Here is an 18,186-nt window from a genome sequence, read left to right on the forward strand (position 1 = left end):
AAGCAGACATTAAAATATATTGCATTTCAAGAAGCATTCCCTGGGTAAAACGGCATAGAATTTGTAGCTACAGTTCTTACGTTCATCCCTGGGGGTCAGTCTTGGTCTAGCAGTGGTTGGGGTTGACCCTTGCTGGGAGGAGGGAATTTTTATCAGGTCCTTGCATCTTCAAAGCCGGAAAAATGACACAATGTCATGTTCAGGGTAGTTTGAAAACACAACCAGTAGTGGGGGAAAGCTTTTGTGTGACAACGTAAGTTTCCTTATTGCGGGTTTGCAAACACACGTTAAAGTAAAACGTTGGCATTCTATGGTGATTTCTTGTGACTGGATGAGGCACCAGCATGGTGTGGAAGTCTGGCATTGGGGGTCTTGGTAATGAAGAGGTCAGGTCCACTTGCAACATTTCCATTACACAGTAAAGCAATGTAGCAAGCCCTACTAATTTTTATAGTTACTATAATAATGTTCAAATAATTTTACCATGTTAATAAGGGGTGCTCTGTGCACAGGCCTCACATCTCCATAGCTGTGAGGATCAATTCATCGGAAGGTTTGATCCTCTACGCGTCAGGTGGCATCCTGTCTTTGGCTGTGTCGGAGGGTCATTTGCTGTTGTCACTGGGAAAGAAGAGGAAGGTTAGCCTGCGCAGCCGCACCAGGATGGACGACAAATACTGGCACACGGTGAGGTCAATGAAATGAGGTCACGTGACGCTTTACAACGAAACCTAAGATGGCGGTTTGGCTGTGTCCTCAGGTATTCATTAAGCGTGACAAGGACAAGATCAATATGATTGTGGATGGCGTTGGCGCTCAGTCCAGGAAGATTCCTGCAGGAGACCGCACACGCATCAGTGCACCGTTGTATGTGGGAGGAGTTCCGCCGCAATCTCCAACGTCTACTGCCTTGCCTGGCTTCGTTGGCTGCGTTCGTCAGCTGATCATGAATGAGAGCCCTGTGGGAGTCCCCGCCCACAGCCAGGGTGTGGTACCCTGTTTCCAGAAGCCTCTGCAGCCCGGTGCCTTCTTCACCGGCAAGGGAGGACATGTGGTCGTCGGTGAGCAACCATCTTCTCACTGTTGTTTGTTGCATTGTGTGATGACAATGTGAAATTCCTGAACTTCCTGCAGATGAGCTGCTAGCTCTGGGTGGCGACCTGGAGATCCGACTGGAAGTCCGTCCGTTGTCCGATTCTGGGTTGCTGTTGCATGCTGGGAGGACATCAGGCCAGCATTTGATCTTGACACTGCGCAGAGGAGAGGTAACACTGCGTCATATTTCCTCCCCATGTCTCACAATAACACGCAAGGGTGGCAGTGACCTCACTAAGAGTGACCTCTCATTCAATTGAAAGGACCCAGTAAGGTGCACGTTACTCAATAAAAGTGTTACCACAAACATCCATCCATCCATTTTCTGAACCGCTTAGTCCCCACGGGGGTCGCGGGCGTGCTGGAGCCTATCCCAGCCGTCATCGGGCAGTAGGCGGGGGACGCCCTGAACCGGTTGCCAGCCAATCGCAGGGCACACAGAGACAAACAACCATTTGCACTCGCACTCATACCTAGGGACAATTTGGAGTCTTCAATCGGCCTACCAAGCATGTTTTTGGGATGTCAAAGTCAAAGTCTGCTTTATTGTCAACATCTTCACATGCCGAGACACACAAAGACATCGGAATTACGTTTTCCAAATCCCACGGTGACAAGACATATTACACGATAGACACACAAGTAAACAACGCAATATAAAAAACAAGAAGGCAGAAACAATAAATAAGAGTAACAATAAATAATAAATAAATAGATAACACAACGAATAAAAGCCAGTGTGCATACAGTAAAAGTACAGGACGCTACGCAGAACGGGGAAGCAAGTTCAGGATCCTGACTGCCTGGAGTATGAAGCTGTTTGAGAGTCTGGTGGTGCGGGAGCGCAGGCTTCTGTACCTCTTCCCAGAGGGCAGAAGCTCGAACAAAGAGTGAGCGGGGTGACTCACATCACTCACAATCGTGGTCATCTTGCGGGTGAGATGGGAGGTGTAAATGTCCTTCAAGGAGGGGAGCGAAGCACCAATAATCTTACCAGCCGTGTTCACTATGTGCTGTGGGAGGAAACCGGAGTGCCCGGAGAAAACCCACGCGGGCCCGGGGAGAACATGCAAACTCCACACAGGGAGGGCCGGTGGTGGAATCAAACCCGCACCCTCCTAACTGTGAGGCGGACGTGCTACCCAGTGCTCCACCGAGCCGCCTACCACAAACATTACTATTTTATTTTACTATCAGTGAACATGAAATTGTAAATATGTTTAAGTATTGTTGTAAAACAGCATATGTGTACTGTATATACAGTGTGTCTTGGCAGCGACTGGCTGTCTTTTGCTGACAAACCTAGAAATAGATTTTTCATCTGTGTGAAAACTTCTGCGCATTTAATCAGGTATAATTTGTGGCAGCACATTATGCAACTGTGATTAATATTTGGAATTGCCAGTGGCCTAAACTCTTGAAATCTTGTGGCAGAACCGTGTGAACTACGAGTGTTCGGTGCAGTCTCGCACAATTCATTGGTGCCTGCTGTAATAGAGAAGTAATGGAGGCCAGAGTGAGGCCAGGCTGTTTTAGAACCTGTAATGGAAACTTTGCCTGTTGTGTACTGTGTTTAGGTGCTGCTGTCCATGAACAGCGGTAAAGGTGATGCCTTGTTGTTGTTGGTCCCAGAAGAGGCACTCTGCAATGGACGTTGGCACACCATCGCAGGTCAGTGACACAACCGAGATGCACGCCACCATCACGTTCCCTTTGATGGCTCATGCCGCGCTGTTGGTCTTCAGTGGTAAAGAAGAAGAACGTCCTGAAACTCCATGTAGATGCAGAGAGTCAGAGTGGCGCCGGACCCAAATATGGCCGCTCAGCAGGGGTCAGAGAAGTAGTATACCTCGGAGGCGTTCCCGGTTAGTACTGTACAGTGTCCTCTGTTAATCAATCGAACCTGGAAACAAATCATCTACTCTAGGTTTAAACTGTTGTCATAACAATTTGCACTCCTCATCCTGTCCATCAGATGGCATCACCGCATCACCAGGCCTCCCCGCTTTCCACGGCTGCATCCATCATGTGATAATCAACGGTCGCCCCACTCCTTTCAACAAGGTTCTGTCAGTTGGCGGTGCTGTGGGGACACACGGCTGCCCTATTGATTAGCACCAACACACGTGTATGTGTGTGTGTCTGTATACAGTCTTAGCTTCACATTCCATGGGTGCAAATTAATGATGGTGGGTGGCATTTGATTAGTTTATTTATATCTATATTAATGCACGTATATCCGATATCCACACGGTGCTCCGGTTTGTGCATGCACTTGTATGTACACTGCAATCACCTCCACCTGCACACTAAAATTCCCTCAAGTGTATGACATTATTGCAGCATATCATTGCAATCCACAAATACCTCATGCATATTTGGCCTTCTGGCAGTGAAGTGCTGTCTTTGTCTGATTACATCCCAACATGTACTTTTGGCTGGAAGGGGGGCACGATCACATGATGTGAGCATGTGCACCGCGTTAATGTTTCATGTATTCACTTTTGTTTCTTGTTATGCTATGCTAATCACATTCACCTTAGGTTTTTCATGTACTTTGAAATTAAACTTGTAAACACAATAATGTTTTCTTTATTTCTTTACAATTAATAAATATGAAACCTGTTTGAGAAAATTATACAGTAGTAATACTAAATTGCTGTTCACCTTTCACGGCGTAGCTGCTTCACGTTTTTTTTTCACAGTGCATTGTGTTATAGCTTAAAAAAAAGACACTACAGAGCGGAGTCAGGCCGCAGCGGCACAGTCAGAGGCTTAGTGAAATATGTGTGAGTCACAATTTGTCCTACTATACAGTACGCACTTCGTATTGATGATTAAAATTATCATTAAACTGTAGTTATTTGTAGGAAAGCCTTTACTTATCTTTGTTAAACAAAAGATTGGGCCTGAAAACAGGTTTGTCATACATGTATAATAATTAGGGGTGTAACGATTCATCGATACACATCGATTAATCGATAAAATGCTCTACCCATGCGGGCACAGGGAGAACATGCAGACTCCACACAGGGAGGGCCGGAACCCGCACCCTCCTAACTGTGAGGCAGATGTGCTAACCAATGCCCTACCGAGCTGCCCAGCAATGCTTACCAAATAAAAAATATAAAAAGTAAATTTAAGACTTCCGTTCCCATGGGCTCACCACCTGTAGGAGGGGCCAAAGGGGTCGGGTGCAAAGTGAGCTGGGCAGCGGCCAAAGGCGGGGACCTTGACGGTCCGATCCCCTGCTGCATTGTTGAGGCAGCCGACCGGAGCTGTGGCCGTAAGGTCGTTGGCGCCTGTCGTGGCGGCAATCCCCGAACCCGCTGGTGGACACCGGCGGTAAGGGATGCCGTGAAGCCGAAGAAGGAGTCCTATAAGGAGTCAAGCTGGTAAGGTCTATTCAGGGATGCTGAAGAGGAGGGTCCGTCGGGAGGTCAAACCTCGGATTCGGGAGGAGCAGTGTGGCTTTCGTCCTGGGCGTGGAACAGTGGACCAGCTCTACACCCTCGGCAGGATCCTCGAGGGGGCATGCTGCTGCCCCCGCAACCCGACCCCGGACAAGCGGAAGAAGATGGATGGATGGATGGATGGATGGATGGATGGATGGATGGATGGATGGATGGATGGATGGATGGATGGATGGAATTTTAAGACTAAAGGTTTATTTCTAGTGAAGGAAAAATGTATCAACTTGCTAACAGTTTTGAATGCCGTAGCACTATTGAATATGAGACCAGCATTTATTTCACACCTATCTTTGATTAGGTTCAGCCATTGCTCTCATTCTGAACCGTCAGTGTGAAAACCATTTTCAGATCTGTCAAGTGATGTTATTCCAAACTTCACACATTATCGTTGTGTTCTCAACCACCAGTCAGTCACTTGATACCAGCCCTGGCTGGTGGTCAGTTATATCATTGGAATGTGAGAGGAAACCAGAGGACCTGAAGGAACCCACGCAGGCATGGCAAGAACATGCAAACTCCACACAATCAAATCAAGTGAAATTGATTTACCGTAGTTTCCGCACTATAGGGCGCATTTAGAAGCTTATAATTTACTGCAAAAACACAGTGCGCCTTATAATGCAGAGTACCTTATATATGGATCAATTGATGACTTTTCTTATCCATACTGGTTGTATACAGAGCTCTGCCAAAGTGTTTCAGTACATTTCAGTACCACTAGTAAATTACAAGGTCGCATCACTTTCAGCATTACGGCAACCGTGGTCAGGGGCATCACTGAAGTAAGCTACTTCTGGTCGATCGCATGACAGGCTTTTTCTACAGGCTAGAATTCATCACATCGCTTGATTGACATACAGGTAAGCGTGTCGGAAGGCAATCACAGTGAACCGCACATGCGCAGTAGATAGCCCTCACCGCAGCAGTTTGGCTGCGCATACACAAACCCGGCGCCAAAGCTAACAAGCTAATCAATGCATTACGCATCAACGCACGCACTCGTTTTTTTCTTTTAAAATAAAAAAAGTATATGACCATCGAAAATGAGTGGGGTTGCTGGACCAAGTAAGAAGCCAAACCGTATCACTTTCATATGGAGTTGGACTTTTTTTACCTCATTGACTGGGTTGACATTCCCTTTAGCACACCACCATCTAGTGGATGCATAACAACCCTAGTCAACCCCAGTTTGATGCAGTAGCTTCTATGCAGCTTTTAATCCGGTGCGCCCTATGTATGAAAACATTTCTAAACTAAAAGATTCAATGAAGGTGCACTGTTAAGAGTGGCGCTCACTCTAACTTATTTGCGTGATTCTTGCAAATAAGTTAGAGTGAGGACCATTCTAACAGTGCACGGGAGACAGTATGCCCTTTTATTAGCACTTGCAAGTGGAGAAAACGTTTGTCACTGTAGATACAGAGATGTTCGAACGCAGTCTGCCTTTGGTCTCTTGCAAGAGTATATTTATTGAGAGAAAGCAGGGTGGGGGTGACAGGTTTGGTGAACCCCCGGCGTCTGGTAAAATCAGAGCACGGGGTGTTTTACGATCTAATGTAAACAGAATAACTTGGATTGCTTCCTCTGCAGCTGGTCAACCAGTGCAGAGAATGCAAGCACTTTATTTTACTCCGTTGTGAGAACAGGACAGGTTTGGTTAATCATTATATTCCACATTCCAACATAAGATTACAATCAAAATACTCTATTAACCCTAACAGTACGCCTTATAGTGCAGAAAATACTGTATATAGCCCTTAATCACAAAAACGTCTCAAGGGGCTTTACGTGGCCACAGTTGACAATTATTCTCGACATCTCCTGATCTTAACTCTCGAGAGGGCAAGGAAAACCTAAAAAAAAAAAAAACTGGGGAAAAATTACAAACCTTGAGAAGGGACTGCAGATGGGTGGATCCCCCGTCCAGGATGATCAGGTGACAAAGGATGCAGAGTGGGCAACTTTTAACACACAATATGAAGCAATACAAAGAAAAGCTAATGCAGATGTCCATAGTCAAATGAAGAGCTGCAGGAAAACGCCCTCAGTCATCATGGCAGCGCCTGTGCATGTGGTTCACCTCAGATACCTTACCGATTACTTGCCGTGGAATCCAGAAAGCCACTTTCAGTTTGGGCGTCACCTAGCACTCTCCCCAAGCCAGCTCAATGGCCTAGTGGTAGAGTGTCCGCCCTAAAACTGGAAGGTTGTGGGTTCAAACCCCGGCCTGGTCATTCCAAAGAATATGTTCACATGTCCACACGTCACTTTCTTCTTTTCATTTTCACCTAACTGATCGCGGTGGTGCCTTTACGGGCAGTCGGAGAAATCAACGCCAATAAAAAAATACATCCAGCCTAGTTAAGACCATACCAAAGACTATAAAAATGGGACCCATTGCCTCCCTGCTTGGCACTCAGCATTAAGGGTTGGAATTGTGGGTTTAGATCACCAAATGATTCCCGAGTGTGGCACCGCTGCGGCTCATTGCTCGCCTCGGGGATGGGTTAAATGCAGAGGACAAATTTTGCCACACCCAGACGTGTGTGTGACAATCATTGGGTCTTTACCTTTTACCTTTATCAGGAGAGAGAGCACAAAGTGCAGTCGAATTGACCAACCTAGGTTAATTCAAAGTAATTCATTCATTAGCAAAGTACCGTTCTCTACCGTGAATGAGCAGCAGCGGCGCCGCGCTCGGGAATCATTTGGTGATCTAACCCCCCAATTCCAACCCTTAATGCTGAGTGCCAAGCAGGGAGGCAATGGGTCCCATTTTTATAGTCTTTGGTATGGTCTTAACTAGGCTGGATGTATTTTTTTATTGGCGTTGATTTCTCCGACTGCCCGTAAAGGCACCACCGCGATCAGTTAGGTGAAAATGAAAAGAGGAAAGTGACGTGCGGACATGTGAAAAAGGCGGCTCTGTGTGGGAGAGAAGTTGAAGAGGAATAAAAACACCCTTGGAAACCAAAACTTGCCCCTTGTCGCGACTCGGAGCCGCAACAAATGTTTCGGATTTGTGTAGGGTACATTGTGACAGCAAACGAGCAGGTGATCGAGCAAGCGTCTGATACGAGAGCATTGCGTTCGTATGGAGCGTGTTTGAAGTGAACAGCAGAGACGAAAGGAACAAGGCAAAGTGTTGTGAAATAAAATATTACCTGTAATCTGCATTTTGTTATTTGCTGATTGTATTAAACTATTACATTCATTGTCAGTCAAGAAGAGAAGAGGACTATTCGCATCGGATCCATAGTGCGCATGCGCAGTGATACTGCCTCCGTATGACGTCCAGTCCGCGATTAAAAAACAAACAATATTTGACAATAACGCAAGTTTCTGTTCCTGTCTTTGGTAATGTTACCCTGTCTTTTTGTTCCACGTCTTTGTTGGTCAGTCCTGTTGTTGGTTTTGTTAGAGTTATGTTAGTTTACCATGTCTGTGTTTTGAGTTCCTCCAATGAACCCTGGTCCAAGCTGCACTTGGTCGCCCTGCTCCTTTCCACACTCCATCTGTGACAAGATTTTCTTCAAAAATTGTTGTACCTTAATTTTCTTTAAAAAAAAAAAAAATAATAATAATAATAATTTTAAAAAATTGTACCCATGCATAATGCGCACCCTAGATTTTAGGACAATAAATTATTTAAATTTTGCGCAATATACATGGAAAAAAACGGTAATTCAAGATTCAAGAGTTCTTGAGCGTGTCAAACAAGGAATTTGACTTCGGTACATCACAGCCTCTGTTCAACATTTAGGTGACTAACAACACAGGACATGTGAAAAATGGCAAATATTCTCAAACATCCGCTGATCTTAAACTCCCAAAAGGGCAAGGAAAAACTCAAAACTCCAGCTAGGGGAAATGAGAAACCTTGAGAAGAGACCACAGATGGGAAGGTCCCTCTTCCAGGATGACCAGGCTGCAATGGATGCAGAGAGGACACATAGTACAAACAGTGTAGACAGATTCAAAAAAGGTGTGGAGAGCAGGATGTTACTGCATAGTAATGACTCTGAGACTGTAAGAGTGGTGTGAGTTCATCAGAGCAAGAGCCTGGGGGAAGAAGCTGTCTGTGTCTGCTGGTTTTGGCGTACCGAGCTCTGTAACGCCGTCCGGAGGGGAGTAGTTCAAACAGGCTGCAACCTGGGTGAGAAGGGTCTGTAGAGATGTTCCTTGCACGTTTCCTGGTCCTGGACAAGTACAAGTCTTGGATAGATGGGAGGTTGATTCCAATGATCTTTTTTGCAGTCCTGATTGTCTGTTGCAGTCTGTGCTTGTCTTGTTTGGAGGCCGATCCAAACCAGACAGTGATGGAGGTGCAGAGGACAGACTGGATGATGGCAGTGTAGAAGGTCTTCAGAAGCTCTCGCGGCAGGTTGAACTTCTTGAGCTGTCTCAGGAAGTACAGTCTCTGCTGGGCCTTCTTCCGGATTACTGCGGATAGTGAGGGGTAAAAGTGGTGAAGGGACTCGCCTGAAATCCACTGTCATCTCCACGGTCTTGAGCGGGTTCAGCTCCAGGTGGTTTTGGCTGCACCAGCGGACCAGTCGCTCCACCTCCTGTCTGTACGCAGTCTCATCACCATCCTGGATCAGTCCGATGAGAGTGGTGTCGTCTGCATACTTCAGGAGCTTCACAGGAGAGTCACCTGAGGAGAAATCATAGGTGTAGACAGAGAAGAGCAGTGGGGAGAGGACGCACCCCTGAGGGGCTCCAGTATTGGTGGTCCGGGTGTCAGATGTGATGCCCCCCAGCCTCACACGCTGTCTCCTGTTGGTCAGGAAACTGGTGATCCACTGACAGGTGGAGGCAGGCACCGCAAGCTGGATGAGCTTCTGTTGGAGGATGTCAGGAGCGATGGTGTTGAACGCCGAGCTGAAGTCCACGAACAGGATCCTGGCGTACGTTCCTGGGGGGTCCAGGTGGTGCAGGATGTAGTGCAGTCCCATGTTGACCGCATCATCCACTGACCTGTTTGCCCGGTAGGCAAACTGGAGGGTGTCAAGCAGGGGGCCCGTGACCTCCTTCAGGTTGTTCAGCACTAACTTCTCGAAAGATTTCATGACCACAGATGTCAGTGCGACGGGTCTATAGTCATTCAAACCTGTGATGGCGGGCTTCTTGGCCACTGGAACGATGGTGGAGCTCTTGAAGCACGAGGGCACCTCACACAGCTCCAGAGAACGGTTGAAGATCCGTGCAAAGGTGGGGGCCAGCTGCTCAGCGCAGACTTTCAAGCAGGAAGGTGACACGCCGTCTGGGCCCGGTGCCTTCCTGGTCTTTTGTCTCCGGAACATCTGGCGCACTTCCTCCTCACGGACCTGGAGTGCGGGCGCGGCCTCTGCAAGAGAGAGAGTGGGTGACAGCGATGATAGAGGTGTGGACAGAGCAGTTGTGGGGAGAGGTGAGTATGTAGATTGTAGTGCGGGAAGTCCCGTTGTGTGGGAGGACCGATCAAACCTGCAGTAGAACTTGTTGCTGGTTAGCCTTGGGCTCTCCACAGGACAGGGGGTTCGTTTCTTGTAGCCCGTGATGCTCTGCAGACCTTTCCACACTGTTGAGGGATCAGGATTGGGAGAGAGGTGTCTCTTCAGGCTCTCCCCGTAACACCTCCTGGCTTTCCTGACCTCTCGGTTCAGTGTGTTTCTGGTCTGCCTGAACGGGTCGCGGTCGCTGCTCCTGTAGGCCTCCTCCTTGACTTTGCGCAGCGTCCCGAGGTTCGGTGTAAACCAAGGTTTGTCGTTGTTGTACGTGCAGAAGGTCTTAGTCTGCACACACAGATCCTCACCAAAACTGATGTATGATGTGTCAGTGAGTTCATGCAAGTCTGAAGTTGCAGCTTCGAAAGCTCCCCAATCGGTGCAGTCAAAGCAGGCTTTGAGGTCCTGTCTTGACTCCACTGTCCACTTCCTCACAGTCCTCACCACAGGCTTAGAAGTTTTTAGTTTCTGCCTGTAGGCCGGGATCAGATGAACTAGACAGTGGTCCGAGAGTCCTAAAGCTGCACGAGCCGCAGAGTGGTATGCATCCTTGATCACGGTGTAGCAGTGGTCCAGAGTCTGTGCCCCTCTGGTGGGACACGTTACGTGCTGTCTGTATCTGGGGAGTTCGTGTGCGAGGTTCGTCCTGTTAAGATCACCCAGAACAATGATTAGTGAGTTTGGTAGAAGTTTCTCCATGTCTGTTACCTGGTCAGCCAGCATCTGCGTGGCTTCACTCGCAGGTGCGTGTGGTGGGATGTAAACATCCGCCATGACGATCGAGGAGAACTCCCGTGGTGAATAGAACGGCCGGCAGTTTATGAAAAGTGTTTCTAGGAGAGGGCTGCAAAACTCTTTCAACACCGTGACATCAGTACACCAACGTTCATTAATGTAGAAACAGAGACCACCTCCCTTTGATTTTCCGGAGAGCTCCGCGCTGCGATCTGCTTGCATTAGCCTGAACCCGGCTAGCTCCACGGCGTGGTGGGGGATTCGTTCGCTAAGCCACGTTTCCACAAAGCACAGCGCAGCGGATCTGCTGAAGTCCGTGTTCCTTGAAGTGAGGAGCAGCAGTTCATCCATCTTGTTCGCCAGGGAGCGGACATTCGCCAGATGAATTGACGGTAAGGCAGAACGGAACCCTCTCTGCCTCAGCCTTACGAGTGCTCCCGCTCGTTTTCCGCGCCGCCGTCGTCGCGCTAGCTTGTACAGCACCGCCGCTCCGGCTAGAATCTCCGACAAACAGTCTGAATCGGCGAGAACAGGAGAGAAAATACCAGAAGAAGACCGATGTCCGATGTTTAAAAGCGCTTCTCTGGTAAAAGTGATCCGGGATGGACAGCAGAGGACACCGAAAACACAGAAAATAAGACAAATAAACAGAGAGCGACTCACCGTGGCTGCCATCCGCGGCGCCATCATATGACGTCAAGTAATGGGTTTCTAATAGAGTCTTGAATGCTTCTCCTGAGGTAGCAGCTCTGATATCTGTGGGTAGGGCATTCTAAAGCTCTGGAGCCCGAATAGAGAAGGTTCTAGACCCAGGAGACTTCTTTTTGGGCCTTGTGGTCACTAAAAGAACAGCGCTTTGTGAGCGAAGGACAACTAGGTCGACTAGATAGGAACGTGCTAAGCCATGCAATATTCTATAGTAGGGGTGTCCAAACAGGCCAACTGCGGCCCGCGGTCCAGTTTTTATTGGCCCGCAGCAAATTCTGAAAACTTAATTGAATGTGGCCCGCACAACAGCTTGTACTTTTCTGGTTCTTGTGAGCAATCAAGCCGCTGTGTTTTGTACTAGCTGTAAACTTTTAATAATAGATATAGAAAGACCAGAAAATAAAACATTACAATCATCTGGGCGCGACGCAACAAACGCATGTATAATAATTTCTGCATCACGTGTTGAAAGAATGGGACGGATCTTAGCAATATTGGGGATGTGAAAAAATGCAGTTCCAATAATGTTCTTAATGCGTTTTTGAAAGACGTTTGGTCAAATATAACACCGAGATTAGTTATAGAATAACGTTGGGTAATAGTAAATGTATCAATATTTACAGTGGTGTCCCTAAATAGGGGGTGTTGACAAGCAGGGCCAATGATAAACATCTCGGTTTTGCCTGGGTTAAGAAGTAAGACATTGAGAGGCATCCATTGTTAAATGTCAACAAGACATGCCTCACGATTACAGCAATCCCATGGATTTGTCATATCTAAAGGCATATATGATTGGCTGTCATCCGTATAACAATGAAAACTAATGTATTTACGCATAATGTCACCAAGCGGAAGCATGTAGTGAATACTAAACAGTAAAGGTTCAAGTACCAATCCCTGCAGCACACCACATGTATCATTATTAAGCTCAGAAGTCATGTTACACTACGTGTTGGGTCCTCTCTGAGAGATAACGACTAAACCAGGAGATTGCTGGAATGTTATCCTCTGCTGTGATCACATGACCCCAACTTTGAATCACTTTAACCATTCACAATACACAAACACCACACCACAAGCACAGACTTGACATTCATACACCATTACAGACAAACTGTCATCCCACAACACACAAAAAACATACAATATTAAATTGTAAAAGGAACCCTTCCCACGCAAAATTTTCTCCTCAATTAAAATTTCCCTTTTTTATTTTAAATCCAAAATTAATGTCAATTGTCTGATCTCCTGTCCTCTCATCGCTTGCAAATATGCATAATGCAGGAACATGATTTGACTCCCCATTTAGTTTGCTCACATCTCACACTTAGACTATTTGACACTTTGTGTTGAGCTGTAACTTCAATATTCCCACCTTCCCATATTTCTTCCACTAAACAGTTCCGTTTTTCTTTCAGTTTAAATTCATCCCTCCAAATAACTACCCCTGGCAAAGAAACAAACATTTATAAAGCACTCCCTTTTCCTGTTACCATCCATCCATCTTCTTCCGCTTATCCGGGGTCGGGTCGCGGGGGCAGCAGCTTCAGGAGGGACTCCCAGACTTCCCTCTCCCCAGCCACTTCATCTAGCTCATCCCGGGGGATCCCAAGGCGTTCCCAGGCCAGCTGAGAGACATAGCTCTCCTGCGGAGAAAACTCATTTCGGCCGCTTGTATCCGGGATCTCGTTCTTTCGGTCACGACCCATTGCTCGTGACCATAGGTGAGGGTAGGAGCGTAAATTGACCGGTAAATTGAGAGCTTTGCCTTTTGGCTCAGCTCTCTCTTTACCACAACGGACTGGTACAGAGTCCGCATTACTGCCGACGCTGCACCGATCCGCCTGTCGATCTCGCGCTCCATCCTCCCCTCACTCGTGAACAAGACCCCAAGATACTTAAACTCCTCCACTTGGGGCAGGATCTCATCCCCGATCTGGAGAGGGCATTCCACCCTTTTTCGATCAAGGACCATGGACTCGGATTAGGAGGTGCTGACCCTCATCCCAACCGCTTCACACTCGGCTGCGAACCGCTCCAGTGAGAGCTGGAGATCGCGGCCTGAAGAAGCCAACAGCACCACGTCGTCTGCATAAAGCAGAGACGCGATGCTGAGGTCCCCAAACCGGACACCCTCAACGCCTCGGCTGCGCCTAGAAATTCTGTCCATAAAAATTATAAACAGAATCGGTGACAAAGGGCAGCCTTGGCGGAGTCCAACCCTCACTGGGAACGAATCCGACTTACTGCCGGAAATGCGGACCAAACTCTGGCATCGGTGATACAGGGACCGAACCGCCCTTATCAGTTGGCTCGGTACCCCGTACTCCCGAAGGGACACGGTCGAACGCCTTCTCCAAGTCCACAAAACACATGTGGACTGGTTGGGCGAACTCCCATGCACCCTCGAGGATCCTGCTGAGGGTGAAGAGCTGGTCCACTGAATCCGAGGTTCGACCTCCCGACGGACCCTCCTCTCCAGCACCCCTGAATAGACCTTACCAAGGAGGCTGAGGAGTGTAATTCCCCTGTAATTGGGACACACCCTCCGGTCCCACTTCTTAAAGAGGGGAACCACCACCCCAGTCTGCCAATCCAGAGGCACTATCCCCGATGTCCACGCGATGCTGTAGAGACGTGTCAGCCATGACAGCCCCACAACATCCAGAGCCCTTAAGAAATCCGGGCAGATCTCATCCACCCTTGCCACCGAGGAGTTTTTTAACTACCTCAGTGACTTCAACCCCAGAGATTGGAGAGTCCGCCTCAGAGTCCCCAGGCCCTGCCTCTACAATGGAAGGCGTGTCGTGGAATTGAGGAGGTCTTCGAAGTATTCTCCCCTCCGACACACGACGTCCCGAGTCGAGGTCAGCAGCACGCCATCTCCACTGTAAACAGTGTTGACGTTGCACTGCTACCCCCTCCTGAGACGCTGGATGGTGGACCAGAATTTCCTCAAAGCCGTCCGGAAGTCATTCTCCATGGCCTCGCCAAACTCCTCCCACGCCCGGGTTTTTGCCTCAGCAACCGCCGAAGCCGCGTTCCGCTTGGCCATCCGGTACCTGTCAGCTGTCTCGGGAGTCCCGCAGGCCAAAACGGCCCGATAGGACTCCTTCAGCTTGACGCCATCCCTTACCGCCGGTGTCCACCAGCGGGTTCGGGGATTGCCGCCACGACAGGCACCAATGACCTTACGGCCACAGCTCCGATCGGCCGCCTCAACAAAAGAGGCGCGGAACAAGGTCCACTCGGACTCAATGTCCCCCGCCTCCCCCGCGACGTGGGAAAAGTTCTGCCGGAGGTGGTCGTTGAAGCTCTTCCTGACAGGGGATTCCGCCAGACGTTCCCAGCAGACCCCCACAGAACGTTTGGGTCTGCCAGGTCGGACCGGCATCTTCCCCCACCATCGGAGCCAACCCACCACCAGGTGGTGATCAGTTGACAGCTCCGCCCCTCTCTTCGCCCGAGTGTCCAAAACATGCGGCCGCAATTCCGATGACACGACTACAAAGTCGATCATCGAACTGCGGCCTAGGGTGTCCTGGTGCCAAGTGCACACATGGACACCCTTATGTTTGAAAATGGTATTCATTATAGAAAATCCGTGTCGAGCACAGAAGTCCAATAATAGAACACCGCTCGGGTTCATATCGGGGGGGCCGTTCCTCCCAATCACGCCCTTCCAGGTCTCACTGTCATTGCCCACGTGAGCATTGAAGTCACCCAGTAGAACGATGGAGTCCCCAGAAGGAGCGCTCTCCAGCACCTCCTCCAGGGACTCCAAAAAGGGTGGGTACTCTGAACTGCCGTTTGGTGCATAGACACAAACAACAGTCAGGACCCGTCCCCCCACCCGAAGGCGGAGGGAGGCTACCCTCTCGTTCACCTGGGGTGAACCCCAATGTGCAGGCACCCAGCCGGGGGGCAATAAGTATACCCACACCTGCTCGACGCCTCTCACCGTGGGCAACTCCAGAGTGGAAGAGAGTCCAGCCCCTCTCGAGAAGGCTTGTACCGGAACCCAAACTGTGCGTGGAGGCAAGTCCGACTATATCTAGTCTGAACTTTTCTGCCTCGCACACCAGCTCGGGCTCCTTTCCAGCCAGAGAGGTGACATTCCATGTCCCAAGAGCCAGCTTCTGCACCCGGGGATCAGACCGCCAAGGTACCTGCCTTTGGCCGCCGCCCAGCTTGCAATGCACCCGACCCCTTTGGCCCCTCCCACAGGTGGTGAGCCCATGGGAAGGGGAACCCACGTTTCCTTTTCGGGCTGAGCCCGGCCGGGCCCCATGGGCGAAGGCCCGGCCACCAGACGCTCGCCTTCGAGCCCCTCCTCCAGGCCTGGCTCCAGAGGGGGGCCCCGGTGACCCGCGTCCGGGCGAGGGAAAACGTGATTCAATAATTGTTTTCATCATAAGGGTTTTCCTGTTACCTTGTTCCTTTATTCATCTCCTCACAAGCATTACTGACCCTCCTCCTAAAAAATAATGATACTAAAAATAATGTTTAAAAAACAATATACACCGCTTCCTCCTGCCACTTACACTATCACCTTGAAGATTATCGTTCTCATTTTTGTTGATGCCAATTCTTAGAAATAAAAAGAAATGCTTACTCATGATAATGGAGTCACGCTACATCACAAATTTTAAAAACCTTCTTCCACGTTCCCCCTTTGTACCTATAAAAACCAATCAGAAATATTATTGCTGTCATGATCATCATTGTGGCCCTCACACGTTATCCCTGCACTTTAAATTGTCAATTTCTGTACATTTGAAGCCCTTTGAGACTTGCTTGTGGGCTATAGAAATAAACCTGAGTTGACTTTATTATTATTCAACTTCTTCTGCATTCTTCTGCCTTTTATTTTATTTTTATCTTAACTACTTCCACATAATTCATCTGATTTACTCCATTACACTTTCAAATATTCATGCCAAATATTCCAAATATGTACGGTTTTCCAGAAATTTACACATTTTAAGCCAAAATTTCACCATTAATTCTTCATGGCACGTTCAACATTCCTCATTTTCTTTGACATAATTCCTCCAATTTACCTTCTTTCACTTCCTAGATTAAAATTGCACATTTTCACTTTTAACATTGCAGTAAAATTTGCAAAATTTCATTTTTCCCTTCTAATTTCTTCTAGTTTCTGTTTTCTATTTTAGCTGTTCATCATATTACTATTCCAAAACCTATTCCAAAACTTCCCACTTATTAAAAATTTTAAATTTTCAACTTTAAAATTCACGCCCAATTTTACAAAATTCTTTCTATATTTTCATCCATTTTCTGACCAATTCAACACGTTCCAAATTTAAACATAATTTTGTAGCATTCCCCGAATTTTTATTCAGCCTCTTCGCCTTCACACACAATTTCTACAGAAATTACAAATTCTAGTTATCAATGTTAATCCTCTGTGACCCTCGTAAGGACAAGCCGCACCAGTAATGGATAGATGGATGGATTGTTAATCTTAACCCCAAGTGCCTATCATAAATTGCCATTTAAATTAATTGTCGCAAGGGTAATGCCAATGTATTTATTTAAAGCCCTACTGTATTATTTTTTAATTAAGTACTGCCTTGTATTATTATTTTGCTGACTATCCAGAATTCCAAATTTCTTATGGCCCCTCACCCCTTCAAGCTCAAATATGCATCCTATAAATCAGTCGCAAATGATGTGTACCGTAATTTTCGGACTATGAATCGAAGCGATTCATAGTCCGAAAATTAAAGCGGAGTATAAGTCGCACCAGCCATAAAATGCCCAAAAAAGTGAAAAAAAAACATATTTAAGTCGCTCCGGAGTATAAATAGCATTTTGGGGGGCAATTTATTCGACAAAATCCAACACCAAGAACAGTCATGAACGAGCAACAACAGGCTAAATGATAGGTATGCTAACGTTACATAAAGTCAAGTCAAGTCAAGTCAAGTCAAGTTTATTTGTATAGCCCTAAATCACAAGCAGTCTCAAAGGGCTTCACATAGACAGAAATTGACAATTATTCTCAAAGCATCCCCTGATCTTAAGCTCCCAAAAGGGCAGCTGGCTCATCGCGATTAGCAAGCCGCTTGGGGCTAATGCTAACTGGGCTAGCGGGCTGACTACAGCCCGCGTCTGTATCCGCCACATCTACAGTTATCGCGCAATTCTGCTCTAACTGGCGGACACGTCCCTCTAGCAGGGACAACCTCTCTAAGAGAAGGGTGCAGTTGGTGCACGAAGCCGCACAAACCTCTTGATCCGCAGCCATACTTTGCGTCCGATGATCGACGGCAGACAAATGGCCACGAAGCCTCCGCTCTCCCAGGCACTCCGGCTGTGAAAAACAAGTTCGACAGTGTAATAAAAGATTCAAACTTACTTTAGAGTCAGAGAGATGAGCTCCACGCTGGAGAAAACAAGACCGTCCAAGCCTGAAAAGTATTGGGAGCCTGGGCTGAGAAGGAAGAGGGCGTCCGGCAGAGAGACATAAACACAAACTAAGAGCTGAGAACGGCCCTGACGTAAAATTCAGAGTTATTCAAAAAACGATTACATAAATAACACATTAATAAAACCATCTGTGTCACTCAAATCCATTAAATTAATCGTCCTTTGTCAACAATGCGTGCGCGCCGCTGACGGCGCTTGCACTTCAAAATATTCCACAGGGCCATATAACG

At 47.7% G+C, this 18,186-nt stretch overlaps 1 protein-coding gene across 1 annotated transcript; it reads left to right on the plus strand.

Annotated features, from left to right (window-relative positions):
* The first annotated feature begins 344 nt into the window (after positions 1-344).
* On the plus strand, positions 345-3,733 carry LOC133150191 (laminin subunit alpha-4-like). The gene is made up of 7 exons (XM_061272567.1): positions 345-391; positions 480-687; positions 761-1,061; positions 1,135-1,265; positions 2,673-2,766; positions 2,841-2,960; positions 3,071-3,733. Exons 1-7 carry the CDS (start codon positions 345-347, stop codon positions 3,208-3,210), a joined length of 1,041 nt encoding a protein of 346 aa, XP_061128551.1. The 3' UTR covers positions 3,211-3,733.
* Positions 3,734-18,186: the final 14,453 nt, after the last annotated feature.

This window comes from Syngnathus typhle, linkage group LG2 (assembly GCF_033458585.1).
Source record: "Syngnathus typhle isolate RoL2023-S1 ecotype Sweden linkage group LG2, RoL_Styp_1.0, whole genome shotgun sequence".
Taxonomy (NCBI): Eukaryota; Metazoa; Chordata; class Actinopteri; order Syngnathiformes; family Syngnathidae; genus Syngnathus; species Syngnathus typhle.